The sequence below is a fragment of the Leptopilina heterotoma genome, unplaced genomic scaffold, assembly GCF_015476425.1.
Source record: "Leptopilina heterotoma isolate Lh14 unplaced genomic scaffold, ASM1547642v1 Lhet_67, whole genome shotgun sequence".
Taxonomy (NCBI): Eukaryota; Metazoa; Arthropoda; class Insecta; order Hymenoptera; family Figitidae; genus Leptopilina; species Leptopilina heterotoma.
In genome coordinates this window covers 478,640-496,721 of record NW_025111155.1, presented here as the reverse complement: position 1 = coordinate 496,721, position 18,082 = coordinate 478,640, and the positions used below count along the sequence as shown (strand labels likewise).

Sequence of the window (18,082 nt, the reverse complement as noted above, 5' to 3'; positions counted from 1 at the left end):
TAATTATTGAGTACATTTGAATATTAAAAATGAATTAATTATAGTGAGTATAAAATTTATTCAGTAAATATAAAAACTTATAACTTAAACAAACTATATAATGTTTCTTCTTACTGAATTTAGTAATTTAAGAAATTAAATAAATTGTTAACGATTAATATATTGAAATTTTTTTGACTTTTTCCTGATTTTTATAAAAAATATTCCCCTTTTTTCTTATCTTGGTAATAACTGCAATTCAAAATTTGATAGAAATTCGTGTAATTTTATTCGATAAAACGGGTATAGTATTCTATAAGAATATTCCATACAAAAAATTCGTATGGTATATCTACGGTAATATATCTACGATCGGAAATTACACATTCAATTTTGCTGAAGAAATTCCTCTAGTAATTTATTAGGATATCCCCATGTAATCCCAGGTGTAAATTGACGACTGGTGGGAATTTTCTTAACAATATCGTTAGAATTATAATATTGTGACATGCTGCGAAGAAATATGCTAAAAAATCATTTTTTATTAACCAAAAAGATTAAAATTTATCAATATGTTTATCTATATAATTATGTGTTAATACAAATACTGTATTCTAATATTGTTTTTATGCATATTCTATTTGTTTACAAAATCTATTATTGCAAAATCATAAAATTTTTTAATAAACAAAAAAATTATAAAATTTTTGACAACTTTCTTTTTTTAGGTTTACTTATTATTAAATCAATAAATTAAAGACAATATTTAGAAAGTTTGTAGTTTTTTCCTAACTTTGCAATTTACTAAATCTTATATGCGATTACAGATAAATAGGAGAAATTGAATAATGATATAAACCATTTTTAAACATTTTATTGTTGCTATTTAACAAATTTTTAAAAAATGCACCCAGAGAGTTCTAGTTTATTCCCAATTTTGAAATTGACTAAACTTTATATAATTTCAAATAAAAATTAAGAATTTAATTATTATTCAAACAATTATTTGTTAAGAATAAAAATTTATAGTGCTCAAACATACTTGAACACGTACACAAAGTTTTAACAATGAAACCTCCCAGTTTCGAATTCCGACTTTTCCACCTAGGATGTTAAGTATAACATTTTTTATAAAAATTTCTGATCATTTTTCCAAACTGCGGACAATATTTAGTTTTTTTTGTCCAAAATTTTGGACAATAACTAAGTGAATTACGAAGTTTTTTCAAATAGTATAATTAAAATTTTATAGAAATTATATTTAAATTTTAATTAACTTAATTTTTTTTAATTATAATTTTTTATTTCAATTTCTTAATTTCGCATGTTATGTTTACTATAAAATGTTTTTTAAAAATTTTCGATTAGTTTTCCAAACGAATTATTTTCATCTGGGCTTAAAAAAATTTTAATTACAATTTTTCAAAAAAATTTTTTTTTATAATTTCTAAATTAAATTATTATTTATAACTTGAATAATTTATTTTTAAATAAATAGTTTAATATGTTTATGTAAAAGGTATAAAAATATATGAGAATTCAAAATTACTTTCTCTCTCATTATTTTTTCATGTGCAATGATAATTCAATTTATGACGTCAGATTAACAAATGAAACTCTTAATTAGTAACCTACAGTAACCAGTGTTATTTCTTTGCGATTACTTAAATCTGAAAATGAGTGACGAAAATTGTATACTAGAACAACTTAAGGAGAAAATCTCCAAATTAAATGCGGAGATTGAATCATTAAAGAATAGTAAGTAGATAAAATTAAATTTAATCAAATGAAATCTATGCTTATTTTTAAAAAAATAATTATGTTGTTCTTTTCAGCAAATGACATATCCATGGACTCTGACATACTGTCAGAAAGCAGGGATAATAAAACGAATAAGAGAAAGAACAGTAAGTTCTTAAATATAAAATTGTTGGTTAATAATAATTTAGTACATATTCTTTATACATTGGAAAAGGAAAATAATTTTTAGAAATTTTTTTGAAATATGTAGCTAAATAGTGAAATTAATTTTTTATTATTATCAGAAATAAATATAAAGTAAAGTGAAGTAATACACCTATCTCTTATAGATGAACGTGATCAACAAAAGAAGAGAAATAGAATGGTTTGGAGTGGGCAATGGGTGAATTCGAACGTGGAAAATAGCGTATCGTTAAATAAAGAGGAACAGAAAAAAAGTTATTCTTTATTAACCTTTAATTTACAAATTCCACAGAAAATTTCAACGAGTATTATTTTTTATAACAAAATATATAATTTATTTATTTATTATTAAAATAATAATAATAATTATTATTAATAAAATTGTTTAAGAACCGTTTTATAAGAATATTGATAATAATATTTAGAGGCAATGTGGGAATTGTTTGAAGGATTACATTAGCGAAACTAAAAGACACGTATTTAATAGAATCAAAGAGCATGAAACATTAAAAAATTAAAAATAAATAAATTAAAATAAATATATTTTTTAAATTTAAATTAAATTAAATTCCCGCTTAACGTAATATATGATATATATAATTCCTACTTTATCATTTTTAAACTTAATCTGTGGAGTTTTTTTAAATTAACCTAAAAATTTAAATGTTTCTCACATGGTGATCATTGTAACGTTCACCATGATTTTTAATATAATGGCTTTTACCATGAATATTTTTACCATGGACTTTTTTACCATCATGGTTTTTGGGAAAATTTTAAATTTTAACCTTTTGTTATATGATTATTAATGTGATTGAACACAAGGTGAGTTTTTTCTCTTTTAATTTGTTTTTTTTAAAAATTTTTTCAAATTTTTTCTCTTTGGTGACAATTAATATCTTATAATGATTTTCATTACAGATGTGTTTTTCATTTGCCTATGTTCGTTTTAAGATTTAAAATTTGCCTGATGAGGACTTAATTAAGTCGAAACTTGTAGCAATTTATAGCAATTTATTTGTAATAAACGAACATCTTTAAAACCGTAAAAGGCCTCTAAATATTATTATCAATAATTATTATTATTATTATTATTATTATTATTATTTGTTATTATTTATTATTATTTATCATTATTTATTTTTAGGGTTCCGTACACCATAGGTTTACTGACGGAACCCTTATGAAATCACTCGTGTGTCCGTCCCAGCTACGCAAAATGGGCTGTCCCCCCCTTAACTTTTACAAACCTCAACCTAGTGAGCTGAAATTCGGTAGGGATCTTCAGTTTTAAGTGCAGATTACAGGAAAAATATAGCGAACCCAATTGACGGACATATTTGCAAACTAGGAGGGAAAGAAATTGAATTTTTCAGAAAAAATTACAAAAAATGACCCTGTCCCCCCTCCTTAATTTTTACAAATCTCAACCTGGTGAGCTGAAATTCGGTAAGGATTTTCAGTTTTAAATGCAGATTACAGGAAAAATATATCGAACCCAATTGACGGACATATTTGCGAACTAGGAGGGAAAGAAATTCAATTTTTTCGAAAAAATTAAAAAAATTACCCTGTCCCCCCCCTTAACTTCTACAAATCTCAACCTCGTGAGTTGAAATTCGGTAGGGATCTTAAGTTTTAAGTGTAGATTACAGGAAAAATATAGCGAACCCGATTGACAAACATATTTGCAAAATAGGAGGGAAAGAAATTCAATTTTATCGAAAAAAATGCTAAAAATGACCCTGTTCCTGCGGTTAACTTTTACAAATCTCAACATTATGAGCTAAAATTCGGTAGGGATCTTAAGATTCAAGTGTAGATAACAGGAAAAATATAGCGAACCCGATTGACGGACATATTTGCGAACTAGGAGGGAAAGAAATTCAATTTTTTTGAAAAAATTACAAAAAATGACCCTGTCCCCCCCTTAACTTTTACAAATCTCAACATTATGATCTAAAATTCGGTAGGGATCTTAAGTTTCAAGTGTAGATTACAGGAAAAATATAGCAAACTCGATTGACGGACATATTTGCGAACTAGGAGGGAAAGAAATTCAATTTTTTCGAAAAAATTGCAAAAAATGACCCTGTCCCCCCCCTTAACTTTTACAAATCTCAACATTATGATCTAAAATTCGGTAGGGATCTTAAGTTTTAAGTGTAGATTACAGGAAAAATATAGCGAACTCAATTGACGGACATATTTGCGAACTAGGAGGGAAAGAAATTCAATTTTTTCGAAAAAATTGCAAAAAATGACACTGTCCCCCCCTTAACTTTTACAAATCTCAACATTATGATCTAAAATTCGGTAGGGATCTTAAGTTTCAAGTGTAGATTACAGGAAAAATATAGCAAACTCGATTGACGGACATATTTGCGAACTAGGAGGGAAAGAAATTCAATTTTTTCGAAAAAATTGCAAAAAATGACCCTGTCCCCCCCATAACTTTTACAAATCTCAACATTATGATCTAAAATTCGGTAGGGATCTTAAGTTTCAAGTGTAGATTACAGGAAAAATATAGCAAACTCGATTGACGGACATATTTGCGAACAAGGAGGGAAAGAAATTCAATTTTTTTGAAAAAATTACAAAAAATGACCCTGTTCCTGCGGTTAACTTTTACAAATCTTAACATTATGAGCTAAAATTCGTTAGGGATCTTAAGTTTTAAGTGTAGATTACAGGAAAAATATAGCGAACTCGTTTAACGGACATATTTGCGAACTAGGAGGGAAAGAAATTCAATTTTTTCGAAAAAATTGCAAAAAATGACCCTGTCCCCCCCTTAACTTTTACAAATCTCAACATTATGAGCTAAAATTCGGTAGGGATCTTAAGTTTCAAGTGTAGATTACAGGAAAAATATAGCGAACTCGATTGACGGACATATTTGCGAACTAGGAGAAAAAGAAATTCAATTTTTTCGAAAAAATTGCAAAAAATGACCTTGTCCCCCCCCTTAACTTTTACAAATCTCAACATTATGAGCTAAAATTCGGTAGGGATCTAAAGTTTCAAGTGTAGATTACAGGAAAAATATAGCGAACCCGATTGACGGACATATTTGCGAACTAGGAGGGAAAGAAATTCAATTTTTTTGAAAAAATTACAAAAAATGACCCTGTTCCTGCGGTTAACTTTTACAAATCTCAACCTAGTGAGCTGAAATTCGGTAGAGATCTTTAGTTTCAAATGCAGATTACATGAAAAATATAGCGAACCCGATTGACGGACATATTTGCGAACTAGGAGGGAAAGAAATTCAATTATTTTGAAAAAATTACAAAAAATGACCCTGTTCCTGCGGTTAACTTTTACAAATCCCAACCTAGTGAGCTGAAATTCGGTAGAGATCTTCATTTTTAAGTGAAGATTAAGGTAAAAATATAGCGAACTCGATTGACGGACATATTTGCGAACTAGGAAGGAAAGAATTTCAGCTCAATAGGTTTATATATGTTAATATTAATCAATTATATTTCTTATATATATTTTTTTTATAAAAAATGAGTTTTATTTTGGTGTACGGAACCCTTGATCTTAATGCGAGTGCAACTCGCACTTGCCCGATTTTTTTATTATATTTATTTATTTTTTTTTATTTATTTATTTATTTTTTATTTTATTTATTTATTTATTTTTTACTTTTATTTATTTATTTATTTATTTTTTATTTATTTATTTTCTATTTATTTTTTTTTTATTTATTTCTTTTAGATGCAAAGAGAGGAAGAAAAAGAGGTAAAGCGGGTGGAAAGAGTCGAAGGGATTGGTATCGGAGGAGAAATAATTATGAGAATGGAAGGAATCCTAGAAGTAAAGGAGAGGAAGGTGATATAAGTCAAGAAGGTGAAGGAAAAAGAGGTTATAGTGGAAAACGGGGAGGATGGAGAAGAGGACATCAGGATGGAAGGCGAGGAGGACGAGGGGGTGGAAAATAAAGAAGAGGACGAGGGGGTGGGCAAGGAAGAGGAAAAGCGTTATCATGTCGACCAAATGTCAGTACTGTTATAACCACGACTGCCAGTATTGCGCCAATTGTTAATTTCTGCTTGGGATGTAAATTTTGTTTAAAACTGTGGTGGTTTACTCTAATTCCCTAATATATCTCTCCCTATTATATAAAAACATTTCGCCGCCGCCGCAGAGTCAGGATTTATAAGGGCCCCTTATAGTAAAGGGAACATAGTCATGGTTGGCCCACTGTTGAGGTAGGTCCATAGTCAGAAACAAGTTACATTTGACCTAAATTCAGGTCAATTTAAAGGGCAGTTTTAACCTACAGGTAAAAAATTGACAGGTAATTCCCTCTGCCCTTAAAATTGACCTACATTTTGAGGGCCAATTCCCTCTGCCCTCAAAATGTAGGTCAATTTTAAGGGCAGTTTTGACCTAAACGTCAAAAATTCACAAACAATTCTCTCTAACCTCAAAATGTAGGTCAATTTTAAAGGCAGTTTTAACCTACAGGTAAAAAATTGACAAACTAATCCCTCTGCCCTTAAAATTTATGTCAATTTAAAGGTCAGTTTTAACCTACAGATAAAAAAATGACAAGCAGTTCCCTCTGCCCTCAAAATGTAGGTCAATTTTAAGGGCAGTTTTGACCTAAACGTCAAAAATTCACATACAATTCTCTCTGACCTCAAAATGTAGGTCAATTTTAAGGGCAGTTTTAATCTATAGGTAAAAAATTGACAAACAATTCCCTCTGCTCAAAAAATTTAGTTCAATTTTAATGGCAGATTTAACCTGCAGGTCAAAAAATGACAAACTAATCCCTCTGTCCTTAATATTCATGTCGATTTGAAGGGTAGTTTTAACCTACAGGTAAAAAATTGACAAACAATCTCCTCTGCTCTCAAAATGTTGGTCAATTTTAAAAGATTTTGACCTAACCGTAGAAAATTGACGAAGAATTCCCGCTGTCCTCAAAATTTAGTTCAATTTTCAGAGCAGTTTTTATCTACACCGTATAAAAATTTTAGAGAAAACTCCTTCTGACTTGACCTTTCCTCAAAATTTAGGTCAAATTTGACATATTTTTAACCTACTTTTTAAAAAAGCAAATTAATTAGGATATTTCAAGAGGTCGTTACCTTATATTAAAATTTGATAAAATTTTTGACCTATAGGTTAAAAGAAGCTTGACTTAAAATTTAATAGTAAGTTTAAATCAATAAAAGATGTTATAAACTGACATCTATTTTTTAAAATTTTATTAAAATTTATTTCCCTTTAGAGAAAAACATAACCTCAAACTTAGTTTAAAAGTTATAGGTGAGGGAGTAAAAATAAAACGCCAAAATTAGGTCAAAATAATAGGTGGGAAAGCAAACATAACTTTAAAAATAAATAGATTCAAAATACAAGTCAAAATTTAATCTAATTATTCACATATAGGTTGAAAAAAGGTAAATAACAATTGTTTCATTACTTCGAAATCCATGTGTACTTTGTCATATACTTATTGTAATTTATTATGATGCATTCTTCATATTAAAAAAACATTATTTGAAATTTTTTAAAATTAAAATAAATATAAAAAATACAGATAGGGAGTTGTATGTAATTTATTATGATCCTTTTCACCACTAAAACCGCGGCTTTCAAATATTACAATTTTTTCTAAAAAGGAGACCGAAACAAGCCTGGTAGCACCATGGCTTCAGTTCGCTAACTCCTTTTCACCTCCAAAACAATAAGACTTGATTTTTGAATATATTTTTTAGATAAATACTGTAACAAGCCTGGGGGCACCCTGGCTTCAGTTTTATAACTCTTTTACACCACTAAAACCGCGGCTTTCAAATATTACAATTTTTTCTAAAAAAGGAGACCGTAACAAGCCTGGTAGCACCATGGCTTCAGTTCTCTAACTCCTTTTCACCTCCAAAACAATAAGACTTGATTTTTGAATATATTTTTTAGATAAATACCGTAACAAGCCTGGGGGCACCCTGGCTTCAGGTTTCCAACTCCTTTTCACCACTAAAACCGCGGCTTTCAAATATTACAATTTTTTCGTAAAATCTGACCGCAACAAGCCTGGGGGCACCCTGGCTTCAGGTTCCCAACTCCTTTTTACCACTAAAACCGCGGCTTTCAAATATTACAATTTTTTCTAAAAAAGGAGACCGTAACAAGCCTTGTAGCACCATGGCTTCAGTTCTCTAACTCCTTTTCACCTCCAAAACAATAAGACTTGATTTTTGAATATATTTTTTAGATAAATACCGTAACAAGCCTGGGGGCACCCTGGCTTCAGGTTCCCAACTCCTTTTTACCACTAAAACCGCGGCTTTTAAATATTTCAATTTTTTCTAAAAAGGAGACCGAAACCAGCCTGGTAGCACCATAGCTTCAGTTCTCTAACTCCTTTTCACCTCCAAAACAATAAGACTTGATTGTTGAATATATTTTTTAGATAAATACCGTAACAAGCCTGGGGGCACCCTGGCTTCAGGTTTCCAACTCCTTTTTACCACTAAAACCGCGGCTTTCGAAAATTGTAATTTTTTTATAAAATGCAGACCGGAACAAGCCTGGGAGCACCCTGGCTTCAGGTTTCCAACTCCTTTTTACCACTAAAACCGCGGCTTTCAAATATTACAATTTTTTCGTAAAATCTGACCGCAACAAGCCTGGGAGCACCCTGGCTTCAGTTTTATAACTCTTTTACACCACTAAAACCGCGGCTTTAAAATATTACAATTTTTTCTAAAAAAGGAGACCGTAACAAGCCTGGTAGCACCATGGCTTCAGTTCTCTAACTCCTTTTCACCTCCAAAACAATAAGAGTTGATTTTTGAATATATTTTTTAGGTAAATACCGTAACAAGCCTGGGGGCATCCTGGCTTCAGGTTTCCAACTCCTTTTTACCACTTAAACCGCGGCTTTCGAACATTGCAATTTTTTCGTAAAATCTGACCGGAAATAGTCTGGGAGCACCCTGGCTTCAGTTTTCCAACTCCTTTTCACCTCCAAAACAATAAGACTTGATTTTTGAATATATTTTTTAGATAAATACCGTAACAAGCCTGGGGGCACCCTGGCTTCAGGTTTCCAACTCCTTTTCACCACTAAAACCGCGGCTTTCAAATATTACAATTTTTTCGTAAAATCTGACCGGAACAAGACTGGGAGCACCCCGGCTTCAGTTTTCCAACTCCTTTTCACTACTTAAACCGCGGCTTTCGAGCATTGCAATTTTTTCGTAAAATCTGACCGGAACAAGCCTGGGAGCACCCTTGCTTCAGTTTCTAACACTGTTTCACCACTAAAACCGTGCCTTTCCAATATTACAATTTTTTTCTAAAAAAGGAGACCGTAAGAATCCTGGGCGCACCCTGGCTTCACTTTTCAAACTCCTTTTTACCACTAAAACCGCGGCTTTCGAAAATTGTAATTTTTTTATAAAATGCAGACCGGAACAAGCCTGGGAGCACCCTGGCTTCAGGTTTCCAACTCCTTTTTACCACTAAAACCGCGGCTTTCAAATATTACAATTTTTTCGTAAAATCTGACCGCAACAAGCCTGGGAGCACCCTGGCTTCAGTTTTATAACTCTTTTACACCACTAAAACCGCGGCTTTCAAATATTACAATTTTTTCTAAAAAAGGAGACCGTAACAAGCCTGGTAGCACCATGGCTTCAGTTCTCTAACTCCTTTTCACCTCCAAAACAATAAGAGTCGATTTTTGAATATATTTTTTAGGTAAATACCGTAACAAGCCTGGGGGCATCCTGGCTTCAGGTTTCCAACTCCTTTTTACCACTTAAACCGCGGCTTTCGAACATTGCAATTTTTTCGTAAAATCTGACCGGAAATAGTCTGGGAGCACCCTGGCTTCAGTTTTCCAACTCCTTCTTACCACTAAAACCATGTCGTTTAAAAATTGCAATTTTTTTCATCAAATGAGACCGAAACAAGCCTGGGAGCACCCTGGATTCAGTTTTCCTACTCCTTTTCACCTCCAAAACAATGGGATTTGAACTTTAAAAAATTTTTGTGGTGAATAAAGAATGTAACAAGCCTGGAAGCACCCCGGCTTCAGTTTTCCAACTCCTTTTCACCTCCAAAACAATGGGATTTGAACTTTAAAAAATTTTCGTGGTGAATAAAGAATGTAACAAGCCTGGAAGCACCCCGGCTTCAGTTTTCCAACTCCTTTTCACCTCCAAAACAATGGGATTTGAACTTTAAAAAATTTTCGTGGTGAATAAAGAATGTAACAAGCCTGTAAGCACCCCGGCTTCAGTTTTCCAACTCCTATTTACCACTAAAACCATGTATTTCGAACATTGCAATTTTTTCATAAAATGCAGACCGGAACAAGCCTGGGAGCACCCTGGCTTCAGTTTTCCAACTCCTTTTCACCACTAAAACCATGTCTTTCGAACATTGCAATTTTTTCATAAAATGCAGACCGTAAGAAGCCTGGGCGCACCCTGGCTTCAGTTTTCCAACTCCTTTTCACCACTAAAACCATGTCTTTCAAAAATTGCAATTTTTTTCATCAAATGAGACCGAAACAAGCCTGGCAGCACACTGGCTTCAGTTTTCCAACTCCTTTTCACCTTCAAAACAATGAGACTTGATCTTTGAAATTGTTTTTTTTATAAATACCGTAAGAAGCTTGGGAGCACCCGGGCTTCACTTTTCAAACTTCTTTTTACCACTTAAACCGCGGCTTTCGAAAATTGTAATTTTTTTATAAAATGCAGACCGGAACAAGCCTGGGAGCACCCTGGCTGCAGTTTTCTAACTCTTTTTCATCACTAAATCCGCGGCTTTCGAATATTACAATTTTTTTCTAAAAAAAGGAGACCGAAACAAGTCTGGGAGCACCCTGGCTTTCGTTTCAAACGCCTTTTCAGCACTAAAACTGTAGCTTTCGAAAATTGCAATTTTTTTCTTAAAATGCAGACAGAAACAAGCTTAGGAACTCCCTGGCTTCATTTTTCTACGCCTTTTAACCTCTTAAACCACAGCTTTCGAACATTGCAACCTTTCCGTCAAATGAAGATCAGCTGAAGTCTGGGAACGCCTTAGCTTTAATTTCCAACTTCTTTCCACCTCAAAAACGGCAGCTTTCGAACATTGCGAATAAAATAATGTAAAACATGATTATTCAATTTTTATAATAAAAAATAATATGGCAAATGCTTGAATCAACGTGCGACTCAAATGTTTTTATTTAATGTATATTACGTCTTTATTAATTTAACTTTTTATCTTTATAACTTTTTTATCATTTCAAAAATATAATTTATTAAATATTAATTTTTTAACTAAAAACTTCGTGGCATTTAATTTACTCGTCCACTTTTCTCTTTTTACCTTCCGGTTGGTCTGTAGTTTCCTCTGAATTCTTACTATTGTAAAATTTATTTTATTAGTCACATTGTAATAGATACTTAGGTATGTACCATTATTAAATTTTTAATCATTCTTATTGTGAAATATTATATCTAGATTATTTGTAAATGAAATACCTGTTCGCCTTTTCTTTTTCATTTTCTGATAAATCATCTTCATTTTTACTCGACTCTATTTTTTTTAGATTTGTTGTCATTCTCTTTATTGCGTTTTCTGGGATTCGGCAGAGTATTACACTGACTATTCAGACAATCTATGTATTTGTCATATGCGAATCCTTTCGCCTTCAATTTAACATAATCTATAAAATTTTTTGAAAACTTAGAATCATTTTAAATACTGTATTTTTCAACAGCGTTGCCAGAAAATTCTGATTTTAAAATGCCATGGCTTTCCCAGGTTTTCCAGACCTTTTTTAAAAAAATTTTAAATTCAAATATAAGATTGTTTAAAATAATTTTTAGATATTTGCAAAAGAAAAAACAAATCAATTAAATTAACAATAAAATATTAGTAATATTATTGATTTTTTATTCTACAAATTAATTTCTTGCTTAAAATCGCGAAATGAAATTATATAACTAGAAATAATAATTTTTTAAAAGTTTTTTTATCCAAGAGATCGAATTTTTATTGAATCAGATTTTATAGAACAAAAATATAATGAGTAGAATTTTCTTATACTGAAGAATTTTTCTTTAGTTGAATTTTCAATTTAATAAAACTTCTATTTATTTAATTTTAAATATAACAGATTATCTACTTTAAGGAATTTTCATCTAACAGAATTTTTTATTGAAATTTATATATATTAAAGTTTTTTAAGATTTTTATTTTTAAAAATTTCTATTTAAGGATTGTTTATTTGATCAAATTTTTACTTCTCTTAATTCTTATTTTGCAGAATTTTCATGTAGTTAAATTTCTATAAACTGAAATTTTATTTTAACAAATTATTATTTTATTATATTATTTTATATTTATTATTTTGTAAACCGGGAAAACCCTTGGAATTTTTAACTATAGAATCACTAGACACCTCGAATCTTTTCTAAGTATTAAGATAAATTTATACATACTGTAGACAGCATTTCTAATATCTTCTGGGATCGCTTTGCCTTGTCTTCCATTTCTTGAATGACCAAGAGCGGTCATCGTTTTTAGTTCGTCTTTACCAACTAAAGCCAACATCAATCGCCTTGTTATTTCTTCAGGACGCTTTCGGAATCGAGAGTATTCAATCTCACGTTTGGGATCAATAAATACCTCGTTGTTAATTACCATAACCGAGGATGTAAGTGGTAAGGCATTTTCACCAGAGGTCTTGTTCGTTAACTATTCAGACGGATTAAATACAATTAAACTTTAGATAAATAAATCAAGCCGATTAATAAAAAAAAATTCTCTCATAATTTTAGTCCTTTGGGATGGTAATTCTTCGCCAAACAAATTTATAAACTAATAAAATGACTACATCGATTGTGGATCAATTAAGGCTCTTAAATTTGTCACAAAAATTTCTGTACAACATTTACTTCAATTAAAAATAGAATATTTTAGCTTTTTTACAGATTTTGATCCACCACTGGTGCATTCATCCTAGTAATAAATTTTTTATTCAATTAATTAAGAAAAATAAATAGTTAAATGAACTATACTCCAAAATACCCCAAAACTTCTACCCTTTTCCCCACGTATATTATATTATTATTATATTATTATTATATTATTATTATTATTACGTATTATTATACGTATATAAATATTCGTCTAAATTTAAAATTCTTTGCGAAGAATTACCACTCGGTAAGACTACGAATTTCCAAAGATTGAAAAAAAACTTTTTAAAGTTTAATCACTTTATCTAAAAACATGATTTTATTATAAATGATAACTGACTGGATTTGCAGTTGTTTCTTCATGTAACTTATTTTGAGCAAAGATAGCTAGTTTCCCAAGAAATGTGACAATTTCCGGAGTTACTAAAAAGGAAATTACATTTTTAATTAAATATAAATTAGTTAAATGAAATTTTTAATTATTAAATTATTATTATAATTATACATTAATAAATTATAAAAATATATAATTACATATTATATTATTATATTAAATCATTAGTTAATTTTTTAATTACATTAATTAAATGAATAAATTTAAATAATATAGATAACAAATTAATACTATTTTTAAAAAACCAATTGTAACCTTTTGGAAACACCAAATTCATAAATTCTAATACGCTTTTTGAGGAATTTGATGATCTTAAAGAATTTTTATCATTTTGCTGTTCCTGTGTCGTATAAACATTTCCGCCAAGTTCTTGATTTTTAGATCCAACACCTTTAAAAATATTTTTAAGATTTTTAATATTTTTAAGATAGAATTGTTAATTAGTTGCTGATAAATTAGGTATGAAAAACTTTCTAAAACTAAAGCCGACTTGAGCTAGAGAATTTGTGATGTGTGTCAAATAATAAAAATTTGAAAACTTGATACCCTAAATTTTAAATAAATATAATTCTCTTGTTTATATATTATTCAGGATTCCACAGAAATAAAGAAAATAAGACAAAAAATTTGGAAATTGAAATTATTAAGAAAACAGGGAAAAAATTAGAAATATCTCTCCGAAGTAATACAAAATTATAATATTTTTAGAAATGTAATGATTAAAATTTAGTTTCTAAATATTTATTTAAATTTTTACTCTATAAAAATATTGACTTTTATAATTACGAACATTTTTGAAATTTTTTATCTCAGCCAGAAAAAATTGATTAAAATTAAATTCATAAATTTGAAATTTACACCTAAATTCTGTCTTGAAATTTGGTGAAAATTAGTTTAAAAAACATCAATTTTTGGAGGTATCCCCGATTATAATTTACTAGCTTCAAACTTTTCACTTTCTATTTTTTACCTTTCGCGACTATTGTTTTTGGTCCATTCGAAGTTTCAATCGCCGATTCCTCGCTATCGGAAATTTCCATTCTTGTTTCTACGATTTTCATAGTTTCGGTACGATTCAACGATTTCTGAGAATTTCCACCTTTAAAAAGTCGGAAAATTCTAACAAAATTATAATTTTCTATTACTTATTATTTATTTCTATTACAAATCTATAAAAAAAAAACGAAAAAATTTTTGTTCTGAAATTTTTATTAAAATTTTTACTCTTTAAAAATATTGACTTTCATAATTGCGATCATTTAAAAAAATATTTATTTCGGTTAGGGAAATAATTTTTAAATAAAATAGAATTAATGTGAAAAATAACAATTTTTGGAGGCGCACCGGATTATAATTTACTAGCTTTAATTTTTTCACTTTCTATTTTTTACCTCTCGCGACTATTGTTTTTGGACCCTTCGAAGTTTCAATCGCCGATTCCTCGCCATAGGAAATTTCAACTCCTTTCTCTACGATTTTCACAGTTCCGGTACGATTCGCCAATTTCTGAGAACTTCCACCTTTAAATAGTCAGAAAATTCTATCAAAATTGCTGCAAAATTATAACATTTGAAGAAGTGTAACAAATAAAATTTTGTTTTGAAATTTTAATTTAAATTTTAACTGTCCTAAAATATTTACTTGTATAATTGCTAACACAGGGTTGCAAAAAAAATTTAACTTTGTTTTTTCCTGACTTTTCCCTGATTTCCAGACAGAATTTTCACTTTTTTCCTGATACTAAAGAATATTCTGATTCACTCTAAAAATGATTAGAAGCTCTAAAAATATTCTAATATTTGCGAATTTCTTTAATTTTAAAATTATTGGTAAACAATTATTTAATCATTGCCATTTATCCATTAAAATTAAGATTTCCAAAAATTTAAAATTCATATCTTTTGAAATTTAATACATTAAATTTATATTTGTATTTATATTTATATTTATATTTGTGAACGCTCGCAGCGTTCACAAATTACGTAACGCTAATTTTTGAAAATTTTAACCCCCCCTCCCCCATGTGATACACTGTTGCACACATTAGCGCCATTTTTTCTGCTGTACATAACAAATAGCTAGACCCCTCCCCCTTTATAATGTTACGTAATTTGTGAACGCTCCCCAACTATTTTCAAATAATTTTTAAGTGATTCTGCAAAAGAATTCAATTAATTTGTTAAGCACCAAAACTGTTCCCATAAAATCAATTATGTAAAGGAATTTTAATAAAATACTTTTCCAAAATTCAATTATTTTCATAATTATCAAAATTTATCACAAGCATTCAATTTTTTTGAAAAGTAATAAAATACTTTGCAGAAATTAAATTATTTTCAAAAGTTTTTTTAAAAATCTCGTTTTTAATTAAATTATATTTATAAAAAGGTAGCGAAATCCTTCTCAAGAATTAAATTATTGTTAAAAATTTTAATAAACTTTAAAAAATTTCAATTTATTTAACAAAATTTAATAAAATTTATTGCATGAATTTAATTAATTTTATAAATTATTTATTTTTGTATTCAAATAATTGAATTCTCGTAGAATTTTCTAATAAAAATTAATTTAAAAATAAATTTCTGTTAAAATTTTAAATAATAATTAAATATTAAAAGCATTTTAACATGAATTGTTATTGTCGTTAATTATTACACAAACATGAAGAAATCGATTACTCCGAGTCTTCGACTCGGAGTGATTAACTTCTTCATTTTTATTATAATATTCTTATACGTTATTAAATTTCAAAAGATATGAATTTTAAATTTTTGGAAATCTTAATTTTAATGGATAAATGGCAATGATTAAATAATTGTTTACCAATAATTTTAAAATTAAAGAAATTCGCAAATATTAGAATATTTTTAGAGCTTCTAATCATTTTTAGAGTGAATCAGAATATTCTTTAGTATCAGGAAAAAAGTGAAAATTCTGTCTGGAAATCAGGGAAAAGTCAGGAAAAAACAAAGTTAAATTTTTTTTGCAACCCTGTGTTAGCAATTATACAAGTAAATATTTTAGGACAGTTAAAATTTAAATTAAAATTTCAAAACAAAATTTTATTTGTTACACTTCTTCAAATGTTATAATTTTGCAGCAATTTTGATAGAATTTTCTGACTATTTAAAGGTGGAAGTTCTCAGAAATTGGCGAATCGTACCGGAACTGTGAAAATCGTAGAGAAAGGAGTTGAAATTTCCTATGGCGAGGAATCGGCGATTGAAACTTCGAAGGGTCCAAAAACAATAGTCGCGAGAGGTAAAAAATAGAAAGTGAAAAAATTAAAGCTAGTAAATTATAATCCGGTGCGCCTCCAAAAATTGTTATTTTTCACATTAATTCTATTTTATTTAAAAATTATTTCCCTAACCGAAATAAATATTTTTTTAAATGATCGCAATTATGAAAGTCAATATTTTTAAAGAGTAAAAATTTTAATAAAAATTTCAGAACAAAAATTTTTTCGTTTTTTTTTTATAGATTTGTAATAGAAATAAATAATAAGTAATAGAAAATTATAATTTTGTTAGAATTTTCCGACTTTTTAAAGGTGGAAATTCTCAGAAATCGTTGAATCGTACCGAAACTATGAAAATCGTAGAAACAAGAATGGAAATTTCCGATAGCGAGGAATCGGCGATTGAAACTTCGAATGGACCAAAAACAATAGTCGCGAAAGGTAAAAAATAGAAAGTGAAAAGTTTGAAGCTAGTAAATTATAATCGGGGATACCTCCAAAAATTGATGTTTTTTAAACTAATTTTCACCAAATTTCAAGACAGAATTTAGGTGTAAATTTCAAATTTATGAATTTAATTTTAATCAATTTTTTCTGGCTGAGATAAAAAATTTCAAAAATGTTCGTAATTATAAAAGTCAATATTTTTATAGAGTAAAAATTTAAATAAATATTTAGAAACTAAATTTTAATCATTACATTTCTAAAAATATTATAATTTTGTATTACTTCGGAGAGATATTTCTAATTTTTTCCCTGTTTTCTTAATAATTTCAATTTCCAAATTTTTTGTCTTATTTTCTTTATTTCTGTGGAATCCTGAATAATATATAAACAAGAGAATTATATTTATTTAAAATTTAGGGTATCAAGTTTTCAAATTTTTATTATTTGACACACATCACAAATTCTCTAGCTCAAGTCGGCTTTAGTTTTAGAAAGTTTTTCATACCTAATTTATCAGCAACTAATTAACAATTCTATCTTAAAAATATTAAAAATCTTAAAAATATTTTTAAAGGTGTTGGATCTAAAAATCAAGAACTTGGCGGAAATGTTTATACGACACAGGAACAGCAAAATGATAAAAATTCTTTAAGATCATCAAATTCCTCAAAAAGCGTATTAGAATTTATGAATTTGGTGTTTCCAAAAGGTTACAATTGGTTTTTTAAAAATAGTATTAATTTGTTATCTATATTATTTAAATTTATTCATTTAATTAATGTAATTAAAAAATTAACTAATGATTTAATATAATAATATAATATGTAATTATATATTTTTATAATTTATTAATGTATAATTATAATAATAATTTAATAATTAAAAATTTCATTTAACTAATTTATATTTAATTAAAAATGTAATTTCCTTTTTAGTAACTCCGGAAATTGTCACATTTCTTGGGAAACTAGCTATCTTTGCTCAAAATAAGTTACGTGAAGAAACAACTGCAAATCCAGTCAGTTATCATTTATAATAAAATCATGTTTTTAGATAAAGTGATTAAACTTTAAAAAGTTTTTTTTCAATCTTTGGAAATTCGTAGTCTTACCGAGTGGTAAT

General features: G+C 28.6%; 2 protein-coding genes across 2 annotated transcripts in view; both read left to right on the top strand.

Annotated features, from left to right (window-relative positions):
* The window catches only part of LOC122510124, an 87,380-nt gene that overhangs the window by 22,784 nt on the left and 46,514 nt on the right, over window positions 1-18,082 (top strand). The gene's annotated exons all lie outside the window — the stretch shown is intronic.
* LOC122510136 (nucleolin-like) lies at window positions 1,656-5,876 on the top strand. The gene is made up of 4 exons (XM_043624573.1): window positions 1,656-1,737; window positions 1,815-1,886; window positions 2,070-2,177; window positions 5,653-5,876. The coding sequence occupies exons 1-4, from the start codon at window positions 1,656-1,658 to the stop codon at window positions 5,874-5,876; spliced, it is 486 nt and encodes a 161-aa protein (XP_043480508.1).

What these genes read in the sequence shown, in the direction of transcription:
- LOC122510136 (XM_043624573.1), top strand. Translation starts at nt 1,656, where the DNA reads ATGAGTGACGAAAATTGTATACTAGAACAACTTAAGGAGAAAATCTCC. An exon ending in GATTGAATCATTAAAGAATA is followed by an intron (nt 1,738 to 1,814) that starts GTAAGTAGATAA and finishes TGTTCTTTTCAG; the next exon opens with CAAATGACATATCCATGGAC. An exon ending in TAAAGAGGAACAGAAAAAAA is followed by an intron (nt 2,178 to 5,652) that starts GTTATTCTTTAT and finishes TATTTCTTTTAG; the next exon opens with ATGCAAAGAGAGGAAGAAAA.